This window comes from Ascoidea rubescens (assembly GCF_001661345.1).
Source record: "Ascoidea rubescens DSM 1968 unplaced genomic scaffold ASCRUscaffold_16, whole genome shotgun sequence".
In the NCBI taxonomy this organism is placed as follows: Eukaryota; Fungi; Ascomycota; class Saccharomycetes; order Ascoideales; family Ascoideaceae; genus Ascoidea; species Ascoidea rubescens.
Window position 1 is genome coordinate 178,839 of NW_017962928.1, and position 13,938 is coordinate 192,776.

General features: G+C 31.3%; 4 protein-coding genes across 4 annotated transcripts; 2 read left to right on the top strand and 2 right to left on the bottom strand.

The window, feature by feature from the left end:
- Positions 1-48: 48 nt before the first annotated feature.
- ASCRUDRAFT_38819 (class I myosin) lies at positions 49-4,047 on the top strand (the record flags this gene model as incomplete). The annotated part of the gene is made up of 2 exons (XM_020190885.1): positions 49-3,018; positions 3,280-4,047. The coding sequence occupies 2 exons, from the start codon at positions 49-51 to the stop codon at positions 4,045-4,047; spliced, it is 3,738 nt and encodes a 1,245-aa protein (XP_020045000.1).
- A 196-nt stretch (positions 4,048-4,243) lies between these two features.
- ASCRUDRAFT_10031 (uncharacterized protein) lies at positions 4,244-7,182 on the bottom strand (the record flags this gene model as incomplete). Its single annotated transcript, XM_020188512.1, has 2 exons — positions 4,244-6,384; positions 6,966-7,182. The coding sequence occupies 2 exons, from the start codon at positions 7,180-7,182 to the stop codon at positions 4,244-4,246; spliced, it is 2,358 nt and encodes a 785-aa protein (XP_020045001.1).
- Positions 7,183-7,516: 334 nt separating this feature from the next.
- ASCRUDRAFT_19933 (DUF803-domain-containing protein) lies at positions 7,517-8,608 on the top strand (the record flags this gene model as incomplete). The annotated part of the gene is made up of 3 exons (XM_020189610.1): positions 7,517-7,654; positions 7,790-8,149; positions 8,198-8,608. Coding segments are annotated over 3 exons (909 nt in total), but the record flags the coding sequence as incomplete, so codon positions are not given.
- A 634-nt stretch (positions 8,609-9,242) lies between these two features.
- On the bottom strand, positions 9,243-10,207 carry RRS1 (ribosome biogenesis protein RRS1). Its single transcript, XM_020193968.1, has 2 exons — positions 9,932-10,207; positions 9,243-9,867 (listed from the first exon to the last, which is right to left on the bottom strand). Exons 1-2 carry the CDS (start codon positions 9,949-9,951, stop codon positions 9,279-9,281), a joined length of 609 nt encoding a protein of 202 aa, XP_020045003.1. The 5' UTR covers positions 9,952-10,207; the 3' UTR covers positions 9,243-9,278.
- Between the last annotated feature and the right edge of the window lie 3,731 nt (positions 10,208-13,938).

Here is a 13,938-nt window from a genome sequence, read left to right on the forward strand (position 1 = left end):
CAATTTCTTTGCTTCTTCCTTCCTTCTTTCTTCTCTCCACGTTTCCAAATGGGTTTAAACAGAAGAAATAAAAAGAAAACCCAGGGTCTTTTCTCTTCAAATAACCAAAAATCAAAACCAATCAAAAAAGCAACCTATTTTGATTCAAAAAAAAAAGAAGTTGGCGTTTCAGACCTAACTCTCTTGAGCACCATCACTGATGAGGCAATCAACGAAAATTTGAACAAAAGATTTCTTAATAACTTCATCTACACTTTTATCGGTGATGTTCTTATCAGTATAAATCCCTTTAAGGATTTGGGCATATACACAAACGAAACAATTGATTCCTACAGAAACAAAAATCGTCTTGAAGCTCCTCCCCATATTTTTTCAATAGCTGAATCAATGGTCTACAACATGAAGTTTTATAACCAAAACCAAGCTTGCATCATCTCTGGTGAATCTGGTGCTGGCAAAACCGAAGCTGCCAAACAAATCATGCAATATATTGCTGCTGTCTCTGGCTCTCCCTCAAACCAAAATCTAAACCCAAATAACCCCAACAATTCCATTCAAAAGATCAAAGAAATGGTCTTAGCTACAAACCCTCTTCTAGAATCCTTTGGCTGTGCCAAAACTTTAAGGAACGACAACTCCTCAAGACATGGCAAATACCTTGAAATTAATTTCAACACTGCTTTTCAACCAATATCCGCTTCAATCACAAATTATCTTCTAGAAAAACAAAGAGTAGTTCAACAAATCAACAATGAAAGAAACTTCCATATTTTCTACCAATTCACCAAAAGTTGCTCCGAGGAATATAGAAAACTATTCGGTGTTCAACAACCTGATCAATACTACTACACAAAAACCTTAATCTCCGTAGATTCCGTCGATGATCAAAATGATTACAACCAAACTCTATTAGCAATGCAAACCATAGGTCTAAATAAACAAGAACAGGACCAGATTTTCAGATCTTTAGCTGCCATCCTCTGGATAGGTAACATCACCTTTATCGAAAACAACGACGGTAACGCTGCTGTAGCCGACTCCTCCGTAACTCAGTTTGTTGCTTACCTTTTAAACGTCGACGATCAAGTTCTAACAAAAGCTGTCACTGAGAGAATCATGGAAACAAACCACGGCATGAGAAGAGGCTCAATCTACCATGTTCCTCTAAACATCGTTCAAGCCACCGCTGTTCGAGACGCTCTAGCCAAGGGCATTTACAACAACTTATTCGAATGGATCGTTCAAAGAGTTAACAAATCCTTGCACACTTTAAACCAACCAACCCACAGATCAATTGGTATTCTAGATATCTATGGCTTTGAAATCTTCCAAAACAATTCCTTTGAGCAATTGTGTATCAACTATGTCAACGAAAAACTACAACAAATTTTTATCCAATTGACCTTAAAAGCTGAGCAAGAAGAATATGTCAACGAAAAGATCAAATGGACTCCAATCGACTACTTCAATAATCAAATTGTTTGCGATCTAATTGAAAGCAAAAGACCCCCCGGTGTCTTTGCTGCTTTAAACGATGCCTGTGCCACTGCTCACGCCGATTCAAATGCTGCTGATCAATCCTTTGCTCAACGTTTAAATATGGTTGCTCAAAACAAACATTTCGAACTAAGATCTGGCAAATTTATCGTCAAACATTACGCTGGTGATGTTACCTATAGCATCAACCAAATGACTGATAAAAACAAGGATCAAATGTTAAAGGATCTACTCAACTTGCTACAAAGCTCTACTGATCCATTTTGGAATGTTTTATTTCCCCAATCCCAAAACACTGATTCAAAAAGAAGACCTCCAACTGCTGGCGATAAAATTAAAGTCAGCGCTAATCTATTAGCTGAAACTCTATCAAAGGCTACTCCATCCTATATTCGTACAATCAAACCAAATCAAAATAGAGCCCCTCTAGAATATACTGAAAAACAAGTCTTACATCAAATCAAATATCTCGGACTAAAAGAAAACGTTCGTATCAGAAGAGCAGGTTTTGCTTATCGTACCACTTTTGAAAATTTCGCTGAACAATTTTATCTACTATCTTCAAAATGCTCTTATGCCGGTGAATATATTTGGAATGGAGATTCTCGTTCTGCTTGTATTCAGATTTTAAATGATTCTGCTGTAACCTCCGATGATTTCCAAATGGGTGTCACAAAAATATTTATTAAAAAACCTGAAACTCTATTTGCTTTAGAACATCTAAAAGATTCTTATTGGGAAAATATGGCTAAGAGAATACAAAGAGCCATTAGGAGATATCTAAAACAGAAAATTGACGCCTGTATAGTTCTTCAAAGAAAATGGAGAGAAGTTAGAAAAGGTGGAAATCAATATGAACAATTAAGAAACTACGGTAATTCATTATTGCAATCTAGAAAATCCAGAAGAAGAATGTCCTTGTTAGGCTCAAGAGAATTTTTAGGAGATTATTTAGGTTTCAATGACTATACTGGTGGAATAGGAAAATTTATTAAAAACCAAATTGGAATATCTGATAAAGTCATTTTCTCAATGAAAGGTGAAATCTTGCATAGAAAATTCGGTCGATCTGCCCAAAGACTACCCAGATATATTGTCATTACTGAATCTGCATTTTATTTAATCGTTGCTTCAATGATAGATAATAACCTCACACACACCATTGAAACTTCAATTCGTATTTCTGACATTGCAAGGGTATCATTAACAAACTTACAAGATGACTGGATCGCTCTAATATTAAACTCTTCACCTATTCCTGATCCTATAGTAAATTGTGTTTTCAAAACTGAACTAATAACTCATTTAAAAAAACTCAACCCTTCCTTAGAAATTAAAATTGATACTGCTATTGAATATCATAAAAAACCTAAAAAAATGAACAAAATTTTGGGTGTCATTGATTCCCAAGCTCCTGAATACGGCGATATTTATAAATCTTCAAAGATTATGGTTCAAGAAGGTATTAGTGGAAAAACACCACAGAAAGAAAAACCCAAAAAGAAACCTTCGGAACTAATAGTTAAATACAAAATGGAAATAGAGCAAAATAAAAGTCAAAGATACAATCAGCCACAAATATCTAAACCTGACAATAATGGATACAGTAATGCTAACAATAACTACAATAATCAAAATTCTACATTTAATAAAACTCAAAATGACTATTCTAATACTAACTATGATAATGATAATAACTATAATAATAATAATAACTATAATAATAACAATAACTATAATAACTACAATAATAACAATAATAATAATTTCCCGAATATTCAGAATGGAAATTTTATTCAACCACACAAAACAAGAAAAGTGCCACCTGCCCCACCAGCTGGTAATGGATTTTTAAACCAAAAAAAAAATAATATTCCTGCAGCCCCACAGGTGGATATTAGACCTATTCAGAATAATCAAAATTCACGGGCACCACCTATAAATAATGGTTTAAATAACTTGAATTCAATGGGAATACCACTGCCCCCAGTGAAAAGAAAACAAGTTCCACCTCGACCAATGAGGCCAGCTAAACCTGCACAAAGACCAATACCTAAAACAAAAAAAGCTGCGCCAAAACCTCCTACGAGAAAAAACGTATCATCTGCAGTGCCACCACCTCCTCCTCTACCAGCAGTTTTAGAGCCTAAATATCCTACATATAAAGCTGCATATGAATTCAAAGGTAGTTCTGCCTCTGAAATGCCTTTACAGGTTGGAGATGTTATATATTTTACTAAAACTGAACAAAATGGTTGGTGGCTCGTCAAATCTTTAGATGAAACAAAAGAGGGTTGGGTTCCTGCAGCTTACTTGGTTCAATGTGATCCACCGTCAAGTCTTCAATTTTCAAGCGCTTCAACTGTTAATTCAATTCCCCAGGCTCCATCTCTGCAGCAACAGACCAATGATACGCCGGTTACTTCATACAATTCTAGTTCTAACACTCAATCAACCAATTCAAATCCTCTAGCAAATAGTTTAGAAGAGGCTTTAAAAAAGAGAAGAAATAGTTCGAGCAGCGAAGAAAAGGATGATGATGATTGGTAAAATGGCTTTATACTTTGGTTTTACATAGTGGTTTTCATTTCTAAACTATAAATTAATTTTAATTTTTCAGTTTTGAAAATTTTATAAATTTTGATACAAAAATTTTATTTAACTTTAATAAAAATTGCAGTTTTTCCCAAGACATTCAACTATATTTTTACTAGTAAAAAAATAAATTCTTAAAAAAAGCAAAGAATTAATAAAATGATAAAGCTGCTAATGGCAATAAAACTAATGAAAAATAAGACCATGACAATGTTCTTGCAGAAGTACTTTTTGATATCCGAGTATGGTTAGAATTATTATTTTTATTTTTATTTTTATTTTTATTTTCGCTTTGCTTGTTTTCATTCTTTTCACTTTGTTTATTCTCAATTAGTTCATTTTGAGTTTCAGGTTTATCTTTTATTTCTTCTTCATTAGTGATTGCTTTTACTTCATTTATAATTTCTTCTTCCACATCATGGTCTTTAATAATCTCATAATTGTTAATATAATAAGCATCAACATTCACATCTTCATTATTAATTGCAGAAAACAACTCTTTATATTCAGCTAAAGCTAATTTTTCCAATTCTTCCTTTGGTATTTCCGAGTCAATGATGTCGGAAATTGGCTCAATATCTCTATTTTTTCTTAATCTTTTTTTTTGAAACTGTATATCAGGTCCATCTTTCAAATATCTATCAATATACTCTGTAGCAAAAGTCAAATTTGTTGATTGTTGATCAGTGGCAATTTTGGAGTTTTGAAATGTTTGAACAGCAGCACATTTGTAATATTCTTCGCAATCACACCAGCATTCATTTTCTGTTTGAAAAAAAGCCTTTATATTCTTAATTCTATCTTCTTTTTCAGTGGTTTTTAAAACAGAAGCAGCTACAAGGTTGTAAACAAATGGATGAATAACCTTTCTTTTCCTTGGACAATAGCAATGACATGTTTCTTCCTCGGGATCTTCTTTGTGGATACTCAATAGATCGCAAATACAATATAGAACCATTTTCAATCCATTGAGCCCACATTTTATTAACCTATGGATTAATACAACAATACATTTTAACACACGACAGGCTTTAATACTAAGGCATAGAATCAAATCACAAAGTAAGCTTATACCTCTACGACCACCTTCGTTGATGTGGCATAGAACAAATACAATGCATGCAATTATTTTTTGTTCCTCTTCACTTAGTTCTTCTAGTAACGCGCAGACGAATTCTTTTATTTTTTTTTTATTGCACTCACCCATAAAAATATCAAACTTTTGATAATCATTCCAGTCTAAATTTCCTTCAATTTCACCATCATAAGTGACATAATTTTTCCATTGATCTTGATCTATTTTATCAAATGATTTCCCGTAATCAACATTATCGTCTTCAAAGGTTATATCGGGGTTATTTGAATCAGTATTTAACATTTTTTTGAAATCTTTGGAATAATTTTTTCCCTTGAAGTATTTGTTTTCTAGCTCCTCAATAATTTCAGTGATTTTCTGATGCTTTTTAATAGCTTTTAATTGTTTTTGAGATAAATTTTTTTCATATATTATATCTTTTGGAAAAATAAGATGTTCTGAAGGATTTTGAGCTTTGTTGGTATTCTTTTCTTTTAATTTAATAGTGTTTTTGCCTTTCTCTTTAATTTCATTTTGAGAATTAGGAAAACTTTTGTTTGGTTTTTTAGACAATTGATCTTGATTAGAATCGTTTGAATTTTTAGAATTTTTAGAATTTTTTCCATTTTGATTCTTTCTACCATTTTTCATTGAGGATTTTAACTTACTTTGATTTTTATTCTTTTCAAATAAAGGTTTATCGGAACGACTATAACTTTCGAGATTTATTTGGTCTGGATTGATGTTTGTGGCAGAAAAAACCTCAGTCAACTCTTCTTCAACTCGGCCAGCTTCGTGGGCATTAATATAGTTGGTTGAATCGGCTTCCAAAAAAGAGTTATCGTTGTCATTATTATCATTAGTATTGTAAGTAAGAAGATGGTTATTGGAGTCTTTCTGGTCGCTTTCAAAAATTCCAGATAATTTATTATTTGCACTATACTCAGTATTAGTTGGAGGCTCATTTTTAAGAATATTTTCTGTTTGAATGTTATTGAAATCAATTTGTTTTTGATCATCAGAATAAAAATTTGAGTTCACAGAAATTTCTGGAGAAGGGTTTAAGTCTTGGTTAATATTGGTTGAAGAGAAAAGTATAGAACTGTCTAAGATATCTGAACCTTTTGAAGTAGAGCGATTATCAATATTTTGAATAGTGGGATCATTTTCTTTGGGAAGATTTATTTCTTCCTGAGAATTTTCAGGAATAAATGAACCTTTGGAATAAGTAAAAAACCAGACAAAAAATAATAAGCAACTGAAAGTAGACGTTGAATTAAAAAATATCATTTCGAAGCCAATACATCAATAATTGAGTAAATTGAATAATTTGATATTTGATAACAGCAAACCTTTTTAAGAAAATCTTGAAACTAGTTATTCTTAACTATATTAAAGCAAAGGATTCTGATGTGTAAATGGCTTTAAAAGCATTGGGGAATTTGATGTCACAAAAAGAAAAAAAATAATCAAATTTTTTGCTTTGCATTTTCACAAAAAGCTTTGAATCATTAAAGCATTCAAACATCGTTTATTATGGATTAAAGAATAAAAATCGTTAGCCTACTATAATTGAGTGGCTACAGCAAATAGGGATTTCCATATTTCTATCTGGAGTATATTGAAGATAGTCGCTTTGATTTCAAAAAAATAAAAATAACGATAAACTGCTATTATATCCAGCTTCTATATGTAGCAAGAGAACTGGATTTGTAGTAGCTGTAAATTCCCAACAATATAAAGCATTAATCTCCCTTATGGTCAACAGAGGGTCTGTGACCAGAATTAAAAAGCAAACCGCCAGCATTGTCTGGTTTTTTAGCGTCGATGATTCTTGAATGGGGCTTCGAAATCTGTCTGAATGGAACTCTTTTGTTTGGAAATAGAGCAAAAACTTCCTCAGCTTTGTTTCCCTGGTCAGCATTGGAATCATCTTTCAGTTGGTTTGGTGCATCTTGAGTGGGTTGCTCTTGGAGTTGATGGGCCTTCTGGTGGGAATCGTTGGGAGAAGCCATGGAGTGAGAGCAGAAAGTGGCAATGATAAGAGGAAACAACAAACAGTAAAGCAGCAAGACAGAGAGGTTGCAACTGGGTGATCTGGACGAGTCGAGGTTCATCTATCAGTTGGAGCAGACGACTTGGTTCTCTTTGCGTGGACGAGACACAACAAAAGGAGTCTGAGGAGTCAGCATTCTCATCGAGGAACATATCCTCACCTCCCACAGAAACACTCAGAGCAATCATGGAGTCGTTTCTCGAGACTCTAGTGTTCTTCTGAATCTGCTATTACTACTCCAAAGACAAGCAACGCCAAAATAACTCCAGCTGCCAGAGAGCTACACAATGGTTGTGCTAGGAATCTGCTTCTCGATATTCGGCAACTTGTTGATAGCTGTATCTCTCAATCTCCAGAAGCTTGCTCACACAAAATTAAGCCAGACTCAATACCACTGCAACGATGCTGACAGTCTGTGTCGAAACTCTTCTGTGCATTGTTCTCACTGCTCTACTCCTTTGTTGAGCCATCACCAGCAGCTTCCTTACTCGCCCTCGTTGAACTCAACCTCCAATGTTTCTCCCGTATCAAGCTCAAGCTCCACTAATATAACTTCCAAGAATGAGCATTACTTGAAGAGCCCTTGGTGGTGGGCTGGGACCATGCTCATGACTGTTGGAGAATGTGGTAATTTTATTGCTTATGGTCTTGCTCCAGTCTATATCGTTTCTCCATTGGGAATTGTCACCATAATATCCAACACAACAATTGCTCCTTTTGTTTTCAAAGAACCTATAAAATCAAATGAACTACTTGGAACTATGTTCGCTGCCATGGGGGTACTCTTTGTCATATTATCCTCTCTTAAAGTCAATCGTGAAATCTCCCCTGAACCTGCGCCAGAAATAGACCCATTGGACTACATTTCTTCAATAATTTTTTCAATCACCTATTTGCTTTATCTTCTTGCAACTTTGGTATTGATTGTCAGCTTGGTTTTTGCTGTTGATATTATGAACCGCAAATTCTTTAAGAGAAAAGATCTCTCATATCACAATATACCTGCATCTCTTAAGAATCAATATGTTCTTTTAAATTTATTTCTTGTTGCTATCTTTGGCTCTCATACCGCAATATCTACCAAGTGTCTTTCTACAATATTGAGCTTTTCTAGAGATTATCGATCCATTTTTTCAAATTTTTTGGTATACTATTTACTTATAAATCTTCTTTCCACAGCTCTTCTTCAAGTCAAGCATTTAAATGACTCCCTAAGAGTTGAAAGCTCCAGCAAAATAGTCCCTTTACATTTTGTTTGTTTCACTATAACCGTTTTAATCTGCTCGACCATTTTATTCAAAGATTATAAAGATAAATCTATTTATCAATACTTGTTATTTTTACTAGGTTGTCTCTTAACTTTTTTTGGTGTTTTTTTAATATCAAATGGCACCAATAATTTTGAGATTGAGCATAAAGACTCTGATGCAATTTCCCTCCAATCTCAAGCATTTACAGAATCCAATTTACAAAGAGATGTATTTACACCATCTGCATCGAATCAATTAAATAATAACACAAATTTCTCCAGGAATATAGATATAGAAACAAATCATATCCATATACCTACATCAAAAGATGATAATTGTATCAATGAACGCTATCTCATTGTCCCTCAAACAATACCAGGCACTGGAAGCTATATTATTGGAAGTGTTTTAAGTAATTTAGACATAAACCACAATTAACCCTATATATTAGAATTATAAAAAAATTTATTAGAACGTTCATTTCTTACAATATATTCTTTTAATTCTTTTTTGTTTTCTGTTTTGCTTTGTTTTATTCTTTTTTGGTTTCTAATTTTCAACATTTAAATATTACTGTCTTCAAATATTAATGTTTTTAAATAACACTGTTTTTAATTTTTAGTCTTATTTTCATTTGTTTTTCTTTCTTTCATTTAACTTACTTTTTTCCCCTCTTAATATATCTACATAATACATGGCATATTTTTTTCTTTTTTTAATAATGAACTTTAAGAAAATCCTAAAATTGATTGATAGTATTTGTTTTGTTATTGAAATTAAAAAAAAATATGTTTGTAAATATCAACTATTTTGAATGTTTCATATTACTCTTCATTTGTGCCTCATTCTTCTTTATCAATTTCTTTCTTTCAGCCCTGTTTAAATTTCTTGGATCTATTAATTCGTCTTTGGTATTTTGAGTTTTATCGTCAACTTCAACTAACCATTGATCGTCCAAATCCTTATTTTTACCTTTATAACCCCATTTTGGTACCCACTCGCCCTTCTCTTCATCATAAACAAACTTTCCCTTTTTTGAATTGGAATTGATACCCTTTTTAGCAGCAAACAATTCCCATTTGGTTGGTGGTTTGGGTTTTGGTAAACTTTTTTCTCTTGGTAAATCGGTTGTTGGAGATGGTAGCTGAAGTAAAGTCATTGTAGAATCCTGACCAGTTGAATTTCCTGATGTTTCAGTAGTAGTCTTTATGGGCAAAGATAATAATTGGTTTATTAATAGCTGAACATTATCTCTTGTCACGTCTTTAAGATGGGCTTCTTTTATATTACCAGAAGAATTCAATTTCTCACTATCTAATGGATTTGGATCAAAAAGTGCTAAATGTCCCAAATCATATACCACTGGGATTGGTTTGTCTACTGTCACTGGTTTTCTAGAAAATATGTTAGCTATTAATAAGTTTTAAATAATACTCCAGAATGTGAAATATAACATACCTTTGTTTTTCTGTTGTCATTTCTATATTACTAATATTATGGTTATATATTGTTTTCTTAACCAAGCAAAAAAAGATTGAAAAAAAATTTGATTTTCAAGAAAAAAAAAAACTCCACTCTGATGGTCCGCAGATTTATACATGATCCGGATTTTCTCATGATCCGTCACCATGGATTTTGTTAGTGATAATATAGAAATAACTTTTCAGAAAAACATTCAACAAAAGAAAATTAATATATTCTAATATAAAAGAATGATATACTGGAAGAAATTTTATTTCTCTTCGATTTAATAAAAACCAAATCATATATAAAATAACCAAATTGTTGGATGTTGTCTGATACAACCCAACTTAAAATTGTTGCTTGCAATATTTAAAGCAACTTTTTATCAATCACACAATTTCGAAATCTTGAAGAAAAAAATAATAAATATATTTAAAAATTTCAAAAAATTTGGAATAAAAGAGTTTTTTGATTTGATTTTTCTTTATTAGAAGTCAAAACTGATTCTTTAACAAATGCTCAAGACTTTACATAAATAGTACTCTTGGAATATAATTGGACAAAACAATATTGAGTGCTTTTGATGCAGTTTCATTAAAGAAGTCTTTTTTTTATTAATTCATCAACTTTATATTTAAAAAATTTGTTTTTATTGATGCCATCAGTGTTTGCTCTTGTTTCTGTTGATGTCTTGCAACTAAAAAGACAAAAATCTTTAACAAATTATAAATTAAAATATTTTCAAGTATAAGATACTTCAGAATGTTTAATTTTAAATCATTTATATTGATTTGATTATTGATTTGTGTTTGAAAAAATGCCCGGTTATTTTAATGTTACTTTCCATTTTAGGTTTGACATAAAAATTCCAATTAGGGCAATTTTTGGTTTGTCACTACCATCATAATAGAGACTAATTTTTAGTATAGAAAGGCAAGAATAGATTTAAATTGTTTATTTCCAGTTTTTTTCAGCTCTTGTTGAAAGAATTTGTTGATTTTGCTAATCAATTGTAGTGAATCTTAATAAATTTAGAATTTTAAAGAAAGTTAATTGCAAATATTTTTAAAAAAATTGTTTATTAATAAAAATCATTTGTTATAGGTGCATTTTATATTTTTCTATTTCATTCGTAGTATAATTAAACGATGGTTTTACTGATGGATGACTATCATCAAAAAAATGCACAAATCATATGAATGGTTAATATATAATAACAAAAACATCTGTAAAGAGGTTTTATGGATGATCATCAACTAGCTTCCAATAATTTTTATTTATTTTGCAAAAGAATAAATCAACAATAAAAACGATGATTTCTGAGATTAGCTCCTACGTCAGATCATGCGCATGTCATATTTTTATTAACAGAAGTATGCAGATAACGCGTTCTGCAAAATACGCATGAGTCAGCATTAATCTATATTGATTTTAAAATGGATAGATATAATGGAAAGATGGGTTTATTTCAATTAAACCTGTTTGATTTCCAAACAATTATCAATTAAATCTATATGATTATTAAGAGTGTTTGTATTTTTAAATTAGCTCTGTTAAAATCATACTATAAAAATGGTTTTTTTATCAAATTGAATCGATTTATAGAGCTTTAATGCAATTTTAAACTAGAAAATATAGTAAAAAAATCAACCAAATGATTTTAGTAAAAGAAAAATAGTTGAATGTGAAAGAAATAAATACAATTAAAAACAAAATCATTTTAACAAGTAGTTTTCATACTTTTTTATTTATTTATTAGACATTTCAAACAAATTCAAATAATGTTTTTTTTTAAAAAACCACTTTATTAACTAAATATAATAAGATACTTCAAAATATTTTACTGAAATTGGTATTGAGAAATTTTTTTATTTGTTAAATACTATTATTTAGTAAATAATATAAAATAAGAATAATATTTTTTATAATTATAAATTGGCTTGAATTAATGGATAATATATAATTGATATCATTTGATGATAATCACACAACCGACCTGGCTCCGATTATGTTCAGTCTTCATTAACAAATTTTTAAAAATTGTAACTGTGCTTAATAAAGAATAATTTTATAAACTTTTCAATGGTTTAAAGAAATAGTTTGTTTATTCGTTTAGACAGTAGATATTGTAAAAAGCTTGCAAAATTTCTTTAGAAGAACTGTGTATACAAAAAGCATATTTATGGTTTTTTTATCTGCATATATGCAAAAGGCATGCTGATTTCTGCTTATGTGCATGCATATTTATATATATTCCAAATGGCGAGAAGTGTTTTTGGTTGTTTTTATATGTTTTGAAAGTAGAAAAATGTAATAGAACAAATCATGTTTAGAGTCTATTTAGATATAGTAGAGAAATCCATTTCTTGGTATTTAGAAATATAATTGGGCTTAAAATTACAACCAAAATAGTGATTTTATGAAATATATTCTAATTTCAGGTGCGTAAAAGGGTGAATTTCTAATTATTTTAGCCCCATTCAATTAATTAATTAATAATCTTATATTTGTTTAACTTTGTAAGCATTAATCACAAAAAAAGTTATAAATATGAATGGCAACTATTAAAAAAACTCTACGCGTTAACAGGATACGACAAATCCCTATATTTATTATGTTTACAAAAATTGTAAACAGTGTAGTTTTATGAGTTAACCAGTCTGGTAGATGAACAATTTGTTTTAATGAGTGGTTAATTTCTTTTAAAAAATAGTTTTCAAACTCAAATCGCAATTACGTTCAATGCAGCAGGATAAATAGTTCCATTTTTTTTATTGAATTCAGTACTTCCCATGTATTTTGATACATTTTGAATCCAGAAGAAAAAAATACTTTTCTTAAGATATAAAATTTTTGTTTTGTTTCAGTGTTAATTAATTTCTCATATTCATATAATTGTTAGGAATTTGCCAAATATAGATGTTTTATTGGAAATATTCTGTTTTGGCGAAAAAATATGGGAAAGTAAGAAAAAATAATGTGGTTTTAAGCAACTCTTAACCATGTGCTATGAAAATCGATTGGTTATTGAATGGGAAAACTAGTAATCATAAATTTACTGCAGCAAATTTTATATCCACTTGCACACAGAGATCTGGAATAACAGGGCGAAAAACTATTTTTGCGAAATAACTCATTTGCTGAGTTGTTTTTGCAAAAATACTTTTAAATTGTGAGTAGACTAAAAGGCATCTGGTTTATTTGTGAGAAAATCACCTTACCAACATCCGGCGAAGTTAAGCCGAGATGGATTCTCTCTGGTTTGCGGTAGCCAGTGGGTATATCGTCCAGCCGTAATGGCCCTTGGCCTAAGGAGCTGCAAATTCAAACCACAGTCCACTGCGAAGCACCGGCATAGTATTGGCCCAACAAAGCTGCCTTCAGAATGCTCAGAATGTCTGTGCAACATCATCAGTAGAAGCTCAGGAGAAACTCCGGCTCGTGTTGCAACCACAATGCATGTGCCTATGTCGGAACTTGCCCTCGGTGGCTCTGACCGGTCGGCGTGGAAACACAATTCATCCAGCATGAGCCACCATTAAGACCCATCAGCACCCATTATTTGGACATTGGAAATGTTTGGAACCACTTGGAATATTTACAGGACTTAGAATGTTTAGCATATTTAGAGTATTTAGAATTGTTGCGACATATTAAAAGAGTTTATCCAAATATATCTCCACTTGCTGATATAGGTCAAAGAGGTTTACGAAATAACATCAGATTGTTATTTTCTCTCCATTCGACATGATTCCTTTGTGTTCTTCTTTTTGCAACTCATCGGAACTAATTGGTTATAATTAAACGTTACTAAGATGTTTAATTCTAAAAATTTTTTTTTTTTGAAAACTCAAAATTAGATTCATGAGCCCGAATGAACTGGGAAATTCTAGGAAGCTTTTGGATTATATGGTTATAGGTTTTTACCAAAAATTGGCTAAAATGATGAAATTAATTTCTATGCCATTTTTATCAGAGAGTTGAAGGCAGTGAGTAGTGTG